Raw genomic sequence first — 14948 nt, 5'->3', positions numbered from 1 at the left:
CGTTGCAGGGTATTCCGATAGACGCGCTGTACCTCGGCCTCACAACCCGTCTGCGATTCAGACGCTGGGGAGAACTCACGAAGGGGAACGGCTTGCGCGCCGAAACTGGGGCAGGAGAGATGGGATTTGCCGGAATACCGGTGTCTCTCTGCCATTCCAGGAGCGGGGGGGAGTGAGGAAGGGAGAATGTCTCAGGATGTCCTTCCGGGACGCCCAGCCCACCCCAGTGAGGAGCAAAGCTAGTTGACACCGGATGTGTTTCCTCCCAGTCTAAGTCCACCTTCCGGCCTGGGCCGCCGCTGCTGCGGAAAGCTGGGCTCTGGCTCCCTGAGTCGGTGAGTGAACGCAATGGAGACGGGCAGGTGGGGAAGCCGGAAGAGGAGGAGGAGGAGGAAGAGGGTAGCTAGGCGCGGACTGGGAGGCTTCACTGGGGCTGCAGCCACCTGGCCGACAGGGCCTATGGTCCTGGGAGGCTTAGCTCGGCAAGACTTGTGTGTGGCGAGCTGCAGGATCTTCCAGGCCAGCTTGGGTTCCCATCAGTTCAACAGATGTTCCCTCCGCTGCGCCTGCTCTGTGCCGGCCCCTGTGCTCGCTGTAAAACTCAGATGAACCAAGCACCTTTTCGTGGTGCTCTGGGAGCAACTGACTCTGTTGGAGAGACAGGAGGAGGAGTCAGAGCAATCTTAATTGATTTGGGTCTTAAAGGAGCCAAATCACTAGCTGGAGAGAGGAACTGGAAGTTTTAATGTAACGTGCAAAAGTGTATTCCGGTGCAAATGGTGCAAATCTCAGTATCGAAGGAGCTTTGAGGAAAAAGAGAATAGAGGAAAGATACAGCCTTAAAGATGATTAGGACCAAATAATGAGGGATCTTGTATTTGCTAAGAAGGGTAGGCTGTTCTGGAGGTAGAGGAGAGCAATGGAGGATTTAAAATAGAGGAGAGGCATACCTGGGTTGCTCAGTTGCTTAAGCATCTGCCTTCAGCTCAGGTCATGATCCTGGGGTCCTGGGATCGAGTTCCACATTGGGCTCCCTGCTCAGCAGGAGGTCGGCTTCTCCCTTTACCTCTGCCCCCTCTCCCCCACTCGTGCTCACTGTCATTGGTGCTCTCTCTCTCTCTCTCTCTCTCTCCTTGTCTCAAATAAATAAAAAGACTTAAAAAAATAAAGTAGAAGAAATTTTTTAAAAAGTTTTAAGCTGGTGGCACTCAGGAAGGGAGGTTGGAATATGGGAGAGTGGTATCAAGGAGACCTGTTGGAAGAGCTTGCAATGGTCCAAGGGAACAAAATGAGGACCTGCAGTAGTGATGGGGAATAGGAAATTTGGAGATTACATTAAAGTTTCTAATGTGAGAAACTATGTTAAGTCCCCTTAGTAGTAGGCATTAACAGTGTCTTGGACCACAGAACAGATAAAATTTAGCCAAGGAGAAAAACAGAAACCATTAAGTACAACTCAATGTAATAAGTGCTATAACAAAAATATGAAGAACGGACCATGAGATCATAAAGAAATGCGTTTTCATTTTCTCGGTTTTGAGGTGGTGGCATAGGAGTTCACTCTTTGCACCTAGATTAGAATTTGAATCTTCTTTTACCCAATTCAGGTTTGGGATTTTTTGTTTTTACCGTCACACTGTAGGAAAGCATTCCCTATGTTTACATCAACCTTTGTGTTTTATTTTGCTTAGATTGTGACCATGGCTGCTGAATCCGATGTTCTGCACTTCCAGTTTGAACAGCAAGGAGATGTAGTCTTGCAGAAAATGAATCTCTTGAGACAGCAGAATTTATTTTGTGATGTGTCAATTTATATAAATGACACTGAGTTCCAGGGGCACAAGGTGATTTTAGCTGCTTGCTCTACTTTCATGAGAGATCAGTTTTTACTTACGCAGTCAAAACATGTCAGAATCACCATCTTGCAGAGTGCAGAAGTTGGCAGAAAACTGTTGCTCTCTTGCTATACTGGAGCACTTGAAGTGAAAAGGAAAGAGCTTTTGAAATATTTGACTGCTGCTAGTTACCTGCAGATGGTTCACATTGTGGAAAAGTGCACAGAAGCTTTGTCAAAGTATCTGGAAATTGATCTTTCTATGAAAAATAACAATCAGCATACTGACCTGTGTCAATCCTCTGATCCAGATGTTAAGAATGAAGAAGAAAATTCAGATAAAGACTGTGAGATTATTGAAATTTCAGAGGATAGTCCTATAAACATAGATTTTCACGTAAAAGAAGAGGAAAGCAATGTTTTACAGTCTACGGTAGAGTTGGCATCAGAGAGAAAGGAAATGAAGTCACCAGAGCTGTCTTCAGTAGATATTGGTTTTAAAGATAATGAAATTTGTATCCTCCATGTGGAATCTATTAGTACTGCTGGTGTAGAAAATGGGCAGTTTTCACAGCCTTGTACCTCTTCAAAAGCAAGCATGTATTTCTCTGAAACACAGCATTCACTGATCAATTCTACGGTTGAGAGCAGAGTGGCAGAAGTTCCTGGGAATCAAGATCAGAGCTTATTTGGTGAGAATACTGAAGGAAGTCATGGTACAGTGAACGAGATTCAGAATCTGGAGGATGCTTATTCACTGAGACACCAGTGCCCCAGGTGTCCTCGAGGATTTCTTCACGTTGAAAACTATCTGCGCCACCTTAAGATGCATAAGTTGTTCTTGTGCTTGCAGTGCGGGAAAACATTTACGCAGAAGAAAAATCTCAACCGGCATATTCGAGGGCACATGGGCATTAGGCCCTTTCAGTGTACTGTGTGCTTGAAGACATTTACTGCTAAAAGCACACTTCAGGACCACTTGAACATACATAGTGGAGATCGCCCATACAAATGCCACTGTTGTGACATGGATTTCAAGCACAAATCTGCCCTCAAAAAGCACTTAACTTCTGTCCATGGCAGAAGCAGTAGTGAAAAACTACCCAGGCATGATCTCAAAAGGCAAAATCTACTATAATTAGAACCACACCTTGCTACGTAAGCCTTATATCATTCTGTTAGGCACGTTTTTCTACAGAAATGCAGCATCTGTTATATTGCATCCCCCCCATCTTTGGGTCTTAATTTTGGTCTGCCTACACATGTTATTCTTTCTGAACTTCTACTAACAGTTTCAAAGTGTGGGAGACATGATAAAGCTAATGGGATGCTGTCCTATCTCATACAGTATATGTAAGTCCCAGTGGTGTATCTAGAGAAATAATATTCCTCTTTTAAATATTCTTGATTCTAGTGACAGAGGATCCAGCAGTATTTCTAGATTCTGATTTTGACTCTCTAGATAAATGATGTACGTGTAAAATCCCAACCACATAATAATTTTAATGAATTAGGATAACAGGAAGAGAAAATAGATTTAAAAACGTGCTGTAATCCATTATTAAGTCTTTGTAGGGCTGCAATTTTTTTTTTTTTTAAACAAACTGCAGTTGGATTCTAAAGCTAAGCACCAAGGTACTTGTTTTAAACTATAAGGGAACACACTTCAGATTCACTTGGGAGTAGTAGAATTTCCTTGTAAATGGGCTAATATTCCTTAAATAATGTTTCCATGATTTGTTAGTATACATATCTTAAAAATGATTGATCAGGCCCAAGTTTCTTGATTTTATTTCATACAGTTGTATTTAATAATTTTATGATCAGTGAAATTATACCATTGGTATGAAGCTCTGAAAATTTTGTTTTAGAAAGTCCAACTTTACCAAAGATACTCTGCTGTTTCCTTTTTAAAAGCTATTTCATTTTTATTTTTTAGTTAACATATACTAAAACTGACCTTTGTTTTTGGTCTACATTTCCATGAATTTTAACACATGTAGATTTGTTCAACCACTACTGCAATCAGGATACAGAACATTCCATCACCCTTAAAAACTCCCTAATGATGCCCCTTTGTAATCATCAACTCCACCTATCTTCAAATCCTGGCAACAGTTGCTATTGCTGTAATTTTGCCTTTTCTGGAATGATGTGAGTAGGATCTTATAGTATGTTCCCTTGTGAGATGATTTTTTCACCACACAGAATGCCATTGGATTCATCCATTTTGTTGTGTATATCAATAGTTCATTCCCTTTTTTGCTTTGAATTGGTAATATATATTATCTTGCTGTCACTAGATGAACAGTTTAAATATGGTTAGCTATTAGTGTTCTTTTAATTATTAACTTTTTTCATTTACATTAATGCAATTTTCATTTACCACATGTTGACAAAAATCCTAACCATCCCTAGACTTATTTTGTGTTTCCAGAAATGTGCCAAAAGCAAAACCATGACTCTATGGTTGTTTTAGTGAGAGTACTATTTCTGATTGTGTTATGAGCCATTGTTCTCCACTATCCCTGTGTACAAATAACACAAAACTTTTTGTTGTCAAAGCGAAGATTAAAATCTATCACAGGGCAAATCATACTCTCTAAAATGCAGGAACTACTTTTAGTTAAAGAAGCCTGACTAGATACATCTTACTTTCAAGATGTTCTATTCCTCCTCTACTCACCTCAGCTTTACGTAGAATTTCTGCTATACTTAGGTTCTGAAGCCCTTCCACATTTTAAAATGTAATATACTTTGTACAATTTATAAGAATTTTGTGATTGATCACATGTTGATAGTTATAAATGTTAAATATCCTTTTTGTGATACTTTTGTGAAAAATATATTCTCCATAGAATTTTAACTCTGGGAGCCACTTTAAAGAATCCAGCTCTCATCTTTGATAAGAAAACCAACTTCATAACCCCCCCCCATGCCACTTGTTAGTGGCATTGGACAAGTCACCCCTCTATCAGTTTTTCTTAAATTTATATGTAAAACAATAACATTGAACTTGGTAATTTGTAAGATCATTTCCGGGTCCAAAATTCTATGATTTTATACTTAAATCTTCCTGAGTTTCTAAGAACGGAGAAGAGGGGAAAGCAAGACAGGAGAGTTTTGTGTCTTCATGTATGTTGCTATTTGAGTACTACTTTGGAGACAGAATTTTTCTAAAGTAAATAGTGTTTTTCTTCCACTGGAGAACATGATAGTGCAGCGTTTAATTTTCTTTCCCATTTGACCTATGATTGGCGACTTGTAGGTATGAAAACATTTCCCTTTCAGAAATAGTTTGTGCTTGAAGTACTTTTCTTATTTTTGCTTCCTAGGATGAAATTTTGTGGGGGAGGGATGGAGACGGGAGGGAAGGGTAAAAGAATAGTAATAAACTGGTTTTTTAGGAATTGGTATCTACTATCCTTGATGTTTGAAAAAATTATGGTTGAACCATGTTTAAGTTTTATGTGTGCCTTGTAAGATTCTTGTGGCATTTTTTGTAAGCACTTTGAGATATTTGCTTGGGGGGAAGGGTTGTTTTGTGAAAGTAATGGTTGTTATTTATTTTTATTTATTCCTGTCCAGTAGCACAGAGTGATCTCAGAGCATTCCTAGCACAGTGTCTGTTTGCATGATGTATATAAACAATTCCAGGAAAATGGAATCTTTTTAAAAATGCAGGTATGGCAAAGTAAAGTGTTGAATGTATTCATTTAAAACATTCACTTTTAGTTGTTTGTGTTTCTGATATGATGGGGGAAAAATGCAACTGTTTGAGTTCAGCCTCTTCATTTACTGCATTTATGTATAAAGAATCTTGGAAAGGTAGTTATTACTTTGGTATAAGAGAAAATCCTTACTGTTTTTCCTTCGATGTAAGTATATGTTTACATTAAAAAAAAATAAACTGGAGATGGGAATGGAGAACTTTGTGTTTTGTCTACATCTGTGAATTTTAAAGAAGGAAACTATTTCTTCTGTCCATTCAGTCAAGAAATATTTACTAAGTCTTTACAGTAGTATTAGAAGTTAGATATGCAGACAAAAATCCCTGCTCTCATGAAACTTGTATTCTAGTAAAAGGAGAAAAACAGTAAACAAGTAAAATCAGTGTGTATCAGATTTTGAAAACAAAGCTGGAGAAGATAAAGCAGGGATAGGGAGTGCCAGGAAATGGAAATTGGGATTATAATTTTCACCGTGATGGTCAGGCCACCTTTGAAAAATCTTAGCAGATTGTCATATACACTGTCCAGTAGAATGAAACAGATACATATATATTTATATACACATATATATTTATCTGTAACTCATTACAGTTTATAAACAACTTGTTCATATGTCTTTTAATTCATAGTGGATTTACTTTCATACATGCCTTTGTTGGACATCTGGTTTCACATTGGAAAGTGCCTTGAATTTCATTACAACTCATAGCCATTTTCTTAATCTGTGTTTTTCAGTTTCTCGGTAACAGAGTACGTAGTATCTGCCTTTTAGGATTATTTTGATGAGTGAAATAAAACTAAAATCAATGGTAAAAATGAAATTTTTATTACCTAACACAGGACCTGGCACATGCTAAGCACTTTGCAAATGCTAATTCCCTTATTTCTCTTACCAATCTGATTCCTCATATATAAAAACATAATTTCTGCTTTACAGTTTGCTGTAAAAAATCCTTCAACAAATATTTATTGAGATATTAATTGAATTTTGATCCCTGCCAGCTTCCAAAGAGTTCAGTTTTCTTTTTAATAAAGAGGTCTGTGTTAGTGCCTGCCAAGCATTTTTTTTTTAATAGGGAGATTGCTTGGCAAATATGTGGAGGGATTGAGAGAACAGACCGGTATTTGATTACGGAGAGTGCATAGACTATAATACAGATGTATCAGATTATGCTCAATGGAGACCACTTTTTTCACAAGGGGAGTCAGACGCTGCCTCACACCAGTGTCTAGCAGGTTGGGTCAAGGCGCTGATGAAGGTGCAGGGAGTTTCCCATCAACCCTTTCGGCTTGCCGAGGCCTCCTAATAGCACCTCCCACAGTGCTCCGGGGCTCCCCAGTCACGTGACAGGGGTAGTTAGACTCGACCAGAGGGAAGCTGATGCGCAGTCCAGGTGGCGGGGGCTACTACTCTTTCCTTCCACCTCCTTAACTCCCAGTCCTGCGTGATCTCGCGTGAAAAGGGGAGTATCTTCTCGCGAGAGCTAGGTCGGGATCCCTCCAGGACCGCCTCCGTGGAGAGGAGGAGGAGGAGGGAGGCGGAGGCGGAGGCGGAGGGAGGAGGAGGAGGCCCCGTCGCGGCCTCAGCCGCCGCCAACGGGGCTGTCCCTATAGCTCCCGATGGAGTTTGAGGTCGTGAAACCGCCGCCGAGCTCTGCCCCGGCGAGACGAGGCGCCTCCGTCGCCGAGCCGCGCCGCCGCGGGGCTCCCGGGAGCGGCCCTTAGCGACCCCGCCCGGGCCCCCACAGGTAGGGCGGGGGCGGGCACGATGCGGCTTGGGCCCTAGCTCGGGTCCCTAAGTCCCTGGCGGTCGGGCGGGAGACCGGTCTCAGCCCGGGGCCTGTGTGCTGTCGTCGCCGGTGCCCCGAGGGTTGGGAACTGAGGGCCGCACCTGACACTCGGACCGGGCCCGGAGTCCGGGGCCTGCGGAGGCCCCTCTCTCTGGTAGGGCTTTTTCAATACCGAGCGCCCGGCGCAAATGGCCACCTCCCTTCGACACCGGCGGAGGGGAAGCCTTTGACCCCAAAGGAACCCACCCAAGCAAAGGCCAGGGTTCTCTCTCCCATTTCTACACCAGTTGGCAAGAGGGGTTTTGGAGGAGGTCCTCGAAACCAAGCCCTCCCCTAGCTTTTCGGCTTTCTGTCCTGGCGCTTCCCGAGATCCCAGAGCAGGGATGGTGGAGGCGATCTGAGTGGTAAATAGGGACCGCGGCCAAACAATGCCCTGGGAGGGCTTAACCTCCTGGGAGGGAGATGGCCGGACCAGAGTGGTTGCACAGTGGATGTGACGGAGCAATGGCATGAAATACGGCCAGGGAATTCTGCTGTGGCTTTCTTCTTTCCCTCTTTCATTTTTCCTTCTTGGGAAAGCCTCTTAAGGAGACTTCCACCATCTTAGAAGAATGGTAGAAAGCATCTTTGTTTCTCAGAAACAGCTCTACTTTTCTCTGCCCTTAGCTTTCAGGAAGGAAGAACCAGAGTAGCTGTCATTTCCATCCTTCTAATCAGAGAGGAGTTTGAGATACCGGCAGGTAGAACCTTGACACCAAAACAGTCTCAAGTAATCACTGACATAAAGTAGATCTAATCTCGTGATTCCCAGCCTGTTTTATTTTTAAATAACCACCTAGATTCCCTTCTTTTAATTCCTACTCTCTCTTTACCTGGGCCCCTTTTTAATTCCTACTCTCCCCCAAACCGCTGTGATTAGAATGACTTTTTATTACAAATAAAGTGCTTAAGTAATCTTTTTTCCATTTTTTTATTAGTCAAACTATTAAGTTCCCAAAGGAACTTTTGATTAACCTGAGGACGCAAACGTTGCTACACTACACTGATATAATTTCACCCAAAACCAAAGAAACAAATGTTTTAGTTGGCCTGTGCAGCCTTTTCCTAGTTAAATACACAAATTTAGTTAAGGCTTCTTCAAACATTAAGAAAAGTTCATGGATTTTGCCATTATTACCTTCATTTATCTATCTGAAAAGCTACACCACTGTTACAATATCCCTTTTTTGTGGTGTTTACGTCCACATTTAGTTTTTGAAGGAATAGAAGCCATTAAATCCTGACAAATTTTTTATGTTGCTATTTTTGTTAATTTGGAGATTCATGTTTTCCAAATTTTAGAGTTTGGAAAATTGCTAAAAGAACAAAATGTTAAGGGTATATTCCAAACATGTTTAGAAAAAGCAGATGTTAAAATTCAAATTGCCTCCTATTCTTTGAAGATTTAATTGCAGTCATGTTCATTAGTGGATCCTTTGAGTTACTCCTGATCTGTTACTACTGTTGTGTTGACCTGACATATAAGACTTATGTCCTTTGTTCATATGTTTTCATTAATTCACTTTCTGCTTTTGTAATTTGCTATATCTTCCAGTTTGAAAAAGCTAACAAAGATTCCTTTGGGGAGGAAAACATTCTTTTAACACAGAATTTTGTGTTCAGAAATAGAACTTCGAAGCTATATGCAGTACCTAAGAATGCTAAATAAACTTATAACAAGGCCTTATTATAATAAGCACTTAAATTGTTTTGGTTGGACTGCGTTGAAGTTTCACTTTCTAGTTATGGAAAAAGGAAGCATGTGGTAAAATAAAGCTAGCTGAAAATTAAAACTAATGTTTTGCATCCAGTCTTGTAACTATTGTTACATCTTTCTGTTTTTCAGGTTTTCTAGTTTTATGAAAACTTCTTAAGTGTAGTTGTGACTTTCACCACAAATTCTTAATAAAAGTTAGTTTTGATTATTACTTTATAATTGTAAGTACTGTGGAGTTGCACTGCCCAATACAAGCCAATAGCCACATGTGGCAATTGAGCACTTGAAATGTGGCTAATGTGAATTGAGATGTGGTATAAATGTAAAATAAAATACACACCAGATTTCAGAGACTTAGTGCAAAAAAAAAAATAATTTAAGCTACCTTAATAATTTTTTATATTGATTACATGTTGAAAGGATATTTTGGATAAATTGGGTTAAATTATGTTATTAAAATTAATTTCATCTGTTTTCCCTTTTTTAATATGATTACTGGAAAACTTTAACTTACTTGTGGCTCACATTGTGTTTCTATATAGACAGTACCGTTTAAAACAGCACTGCTCTTCTGAGAAATAAATTACCTGAATAAAAGTAGGCTTAGGAAAACCAAAAATTTCCTGACAGACTATCGTCTTGCAGTCAGAATAATCAAAAGGCTAAGGACTTTGTTAATATGAAGGATAAAGTTACCCAGTGGCCATTATTTGATAGGCAGAAGTGAGTAATTAAGTTCTGTCTCAAAAATAAATATTGTTCATGTTTTGTCATCGCTTGAAAAACTTTACTGGATATGCTAATTAAGATAGAAAATTACCCCATTAGTGTTCTACTTGAAGACGTGGGAAGTTAAATCTTATACTGATTAAAAAACGGAGTTTAGCCTCAGAGTGGATTTAAGAAAAAGCTTGAGTCCTATATCTTTCCTAATTTATACTAAAGTCACTTAAAATAGCAGTCTTTAACACTGTACCTTCAGTTCCTTTTCCTCCATTCCCTTTAGTATGTTTGAGTGCTGAGTTTTAGAGTTTGCCGATTATTTCCATCGGTTTTGTTTGCTGTTTTATCGGCTAAGGTCTCAATTGTACCTGATGCTTTAAATATTATTTTTGAAGTCCAAAACTAATTATTTGTGAGGTTTCTGAACTGAGAAGTACTTTTCAGTACTTTTCATTTCAGTAGCTTAAATTCCTCACATGGGTGAACTAAAATGAAAACAATGAATGTCTTAATTAACAGACTTGAGCCTTAATGTTTACATTTTTATGAAGAGAATTGTAAAATACTAGATATTTTTAATTATACAATAGCAAAAGAAGCATAAACTTTATTCTCGCACTTTAAAATCAGGTGACATAGTCCAGAACTGGCTGCATAATGTCATGGTGGACTAGTAATAAAAAATGAAAGTACTTGGCTGGTATGCAGTTTGCTCTTAATAAAGCAATGCATAATTTGCATCACATGAGAGATGTCTTAATTTATTTTACAAGTTTAGTATTCATAACAAGGAACTTATAGCCTAGAAAATTACTTGAGGAAAATCTTTTTAAGGTTGCACCTCTAATGTAGTGTTACTTCTCTGCTTTATCTTGTTGTTCTTCTTCAATTTTATTAATTAGTAACTGAAAGTTACTTAGTTAATACAGGTAATTTAATTAAAATGTTTTTCTTAAATAGTCTATGTATTTAGAGTTGTGGGCTTTTTGTTTTGAGTTTTTTAATCAATTTTACCTCAGTTTGAGAGGTTTTGGGAGTATCTTCAGGCTTGATACTTGACTGTTAACTGTAAGTGTTATTAGCAATTTAGACTTCCATAGAGTCAAGTAAGTTACCATGGAATTATTAGTATAAATCTAGAAGTTTTATACATCAGTATATATTCTTAGCTTGCCATGGCTCATTTAGATGCTTGTTAAAATAAATTATAAAGACAGTAGGCTATTTATCATTTTTGATTTTTGGTTATAAAAATACTTCCTAGGTAAATGTTTACAAAGTGCCTTTTTTAAAGAAATGAAAGTAAAAAAAAAAAAGAAATGAAAGTCGCTTTTGCCCTCACGAATTAAACATTTTGGTGGACTATATAAACTGCTGCTGTGTTTTAGATAAAAATTTATTTTGTCTTTATCTTAATTGAGGAATCTAGAATTTATTGGTAATGGTACTGAAGGAAACATTTTAAAAAATCAAACTTTTCTTTATGTTTTATTATATAAGGAGAATTTAGTACATACTTTTCATGTCAGAAAGTTTGACACACAGCAGGAGAATTTGGCAGAATTACTGACAAATTTTGGCAGAATTTTTCTTTTTTTTTTTTAAGGTATTAATTTGGTTTCTACTAGAAATCAAACTTTTCAGTATTAATTATATTACAGCATCTGGTGTTTGTAGATGTAGAAACACATGTAGGATATTATAACATGAAACTATCAAATATATTCTGGAGTAGTTTGAAACACTTGAAAACTAACAGGTGAAAGAAAATATGAAAGATAGCAGTTTTATGTTTAGTTCAAACTTTTAACAGCTTCTCTGACCCCCAACTCATTTACTAATGTAAAGCATTTCAGGGTGATCTTGGAAAACGAAATAAGGAAAGAGTATTTGCCGCTAGTTTCCTATTACACAGTGGCTGTGATACCCTAACCCACAAAATTAGTATTTCCAAACAGGTGGCCATTATGAAAAACTAGATGCAGTGCCTTGATAAGTATTTTATCAGTTCAGGTTATTAACTAAATTAGGGCTCTCAGTAGTAGATTTAAGATAAAATGCCTTCTTCCTCAGAGGCCTTTTGCTTGTATAATTCTACAGCCTAGAAAACTGAACATTTCAAATGTTGAATAGTTTCAAGAAGTGATGGGTTTACCTGTTTAGTGCTCATCTCAAAAGTTGGAAGCAGACTAACCAGGTTTAAGATTGATGGCATTAATGGGGTGGCAATATTAAGGATAACAAGTATAAAATAAGTATAACTTGCAAGATTTGGCTAATTTAAAAATAAAGATATTAGATACTTTACATTAGGGCTGTTTGAGGAGAGATTGTACAGAGTGCTTTTTATATAACAAGTGCTGTGATTCATTTACCAAGATATTTTTTGAAACCTTAGTTGTTGTGAACATAAAAGCAAAATAAAGAAATTCTTCATTTGGATGTGGGGATATTGGAGAATCAGTTATATACTTTTCTGTCTTAAATCTGACTGTAGTTTTAAACATCTGATTTCTGTGGAACTAAGATATTTGGGTTGGTAAACATTCTTATGAAATAAAGTAGTGGCTATTTAATTGCCCTAAATACCTAGATTTCTGTTCACCAGAGAGCTTTTGTCAGACTTATGTAAGTTTTGAATTGAAGATATGAAAAATTTGTGAAATGTAGAGTGTTCAAGTTAGGTAGCTAAAGATTTTAAATTAGAGTGCAGTATAGTTTTGATACCAAATATTTTATTTTATTAAAAATCATCGAATGAACATTTTAGTCTTAGGAAAAAGAATTCTGTCATTTTTTTCCATGTGCCTTTTAATCATATGTAAAGATAAAAAATTATATTTTGCTTTTTTTTCTGCTTAGAATTCTTAGATGAGAATATTGCTTTATTCTTCCATATCTTGCTCATTGGACCTGACAGTTTGAAGTTGTGTATCTATATATCTCTCTCAGTAAAAGATATGTTTTCAAACATATCAAAAGATAATGTTGTCAAAAGTGTTGTAGGGAGCCACATTCTAGATTTGTAAGACAATTTTTTTTTTAACTTTGGCACTGTATTTCTGTATTTTAAGATTAGCATCTTTTTTTTTTCCCATTTTTGGACAAACTGCTCTATCATCATCCTCTCACATACTTTGATTTTCAGTACCTTTGTTAGCCTCTTAGTCAAATCTTGACCAGAGATTTCCTCTTTTGTGAAGCTGCCAAGTTGAACATATCCTCGACTGACTTAGTCATTCAGGTGGCTGTGTCTTCACACTTGACTCACTACGATATTCTTTGGATCAATAGTTTTCAAAGTCCAATAACTCTTAGACATTTTCTTAATATGTTTGGGGGTAGTAGCTATCCAAAAACCCAAGCAATCCAAAGTAGTTTGTGTTCCTAAAAATGAAACATGGAAAGTTAATCTACTTATTTGATGTGGCCATTAAGAAAAATACGTAATGATAATCGACTATTATTTGAGCAACCAATATAAATATGTTTAGTTGAGAAGGACACTATTCAGATATTGTTTCTGGACAAAATTTCAGAAAGTTAACAAATTCAGCAAATAGATTTAAAGAAAAAGACATCCAAAACATATAAAATTATTCAGAGTGTTTTAGGTTTCGAAGCTGTGATGGTTGACTTAAGCAGTTAACTCTTAAAAGGTGAATGATATGTGGTTAATTTTTACTTTTGTCCATTTCCAGCTTACAAAACACTACACAGCAAAATAATGATCTGCTAGACTGCTAACCCGAGCATCCAGCTTCACAATGCCTGTGCAGGCAGCTCAATGGACAGAATTTCTGTCCTGTCCAATCTGCTATAATGAATTTGATGAGAATGTGCACAAACCCATCAGTTTAGGTTGTTCACACACTGTTTGCAAGACCTGCTTGAATAAACTTCACCGAAAAGCTTGTCCTTTTGACCAGACTGCCATCAACACAGACATTGATGTGCTTCCTGTCAACTTTGCACTTCTCCAGTTAGTTGGAGCCCAGGTAAGCTTTCAAGATTTTACTAATTTGGTATATGTAATAATTATAGAACTTTGTTCATTAAGGGGTACAAAGTGTGTCTAGTGATACTTGAGACATCAAAAATATTCAGTGTACCTGATGTCATGATTGTATTCTGCAAAAGATTTTCTTTAGATAATGTCATAAATCCTTATGCAAAACCATAAATTCCATTATAGTTGCATATTTGTGTTCAATGCAGTGATCAACATTTATGTTTAGAAGTGATATTAGTGGATAAGGAACATTTTTAAATAAGCATATTCATTAGGTGATATGAAAAGAAATATAAAAAAAACTTTGGCTAGATATCAACCAACTAGGACCCTCAAATGGAGGTCTTGGAGTTTTTTTTTTAACTTCACTTGACTTTCAGAATAATATTACAAATGAGAAAATAAGATCTATTTAGGGATGTATACATAAAAAATCAATTTCCAGAGTATCAGTAACAAATTCTGCACAGTTGTTTCTACTCATATGTTATGAAATTAATATTTCTTGTTTATAATCATTTTACTGAATCAGATCAAGAGCCTGGACTTAAAATAATTTCCATTTAATAAGGGCTTGCTGTATGTTAGGTATGATAGTAAGTATTCAACATCTATTATTACTAATTCTTACCATAGCTATTCCGATAGTTACTATCCCCATTTTACAGGTGAGGAAGAAGATGAAATTCTGTACATCATGCACTATATATTAAAGCAAGAAAGTAAGGACTTTTCTGATTAATCACTTCTTAGAAAATTCAGTGAATTAAAAAATAGTCCATTCTTTTAGTGTCTTGATATTTGAAGTTTTTCTTTTAAATTTCTTTTCAATGTTCATAATCCAGTTAGACACTGTGAAATCAAGATGCATCTATAATCAATAGTATGTCATAATTGGCAGCAGTTTTTCTTAATGGCCCATAAAATAATGGTGCCTTTTGCAAACAGTGGCATCTGAGATCCATAAATACTGTAAACTCTTTGTAATAATACTAGCTACCTGCCATTTAGCGCCTGCTATATAGGTCAGGTATTATGTTTGTCATTTATAAATGTCCTCTCAATTGGTCCTTAATAGTCTACAGACCTATACAGTATGATT

General features: G+C 37.2%; 2 protein-coding genes across 2 annotated transcripts in view; both read left to right on the top strand.

Annotated features, from left to right (window-relative positions):
• Positions 1–15: 15 nt before the first annotated feature.
• On the top strand, positions 16–5764 carry ZBTB6 (zinc finger and BTB domain containing 6). Its single transcript, XM_008698787.2, has 2 exons — positions 16–335; positions 1692–5764. The coding sequence occupies exon 2, from the start codon at positions 1701–1703 to the stop codon at positions 2970–2972; it is 1272 nt and encodes a 423-aa protein (XP_008697009.1). The 5' UTR covers positions 16–335; positions 1692–1700; the 3' UTR covers positions 2973–5764.
• Positions 5765–6929: 1165 nt separating this feature from the next.
• RC3H2 (ring finger and CCCH-type domains 2) overlaps positions 6930–14948 on the top strand; it is a 48049-nt gene continuing 40030 nt past the window's right edge. The window contains exons 1-2 of the mRNA XM_040631850.1: positions 6930–7313; positions 13536–13832. Coding sequence (XP_040487784.1) covers positions 13602–13832 — 231 coding nt within the window. The 5' untranslated portion in view covers positions 6930–7313; positions 13536–13601. The remainder of the gene's footprint in view (positions 7314–13535; positions 13833–14948) is intronic.

The sequence above is a fragment of the Ursus maritimus genome, unplaced genomic scaffold (assembly GCF_017311325.1).
Source record: "Ursus maritimus isolate PB19 unplaced genomic scaffold, ASM1731132v1 scaffold_17, whole genome shotgun sequence".
Lineage (NCBI taxonomy): Eukaryota > Metazoa > Chordata > Mammalia > Carnivora > Ursidae > Ursus > Ursus maritimus.
This window is presented reverse-complemented; position numbering and strand designations above follow the sequence as displayed.

Coding starts and splice junctions, on each gene's coding strand:
- ZBTB6 (XM_008698787.2), top strand. CDS start 1,701: ATGGCTGCTGAATCCGATGTTCTGCACTTCCAGTTTGAACAGCAAGGA.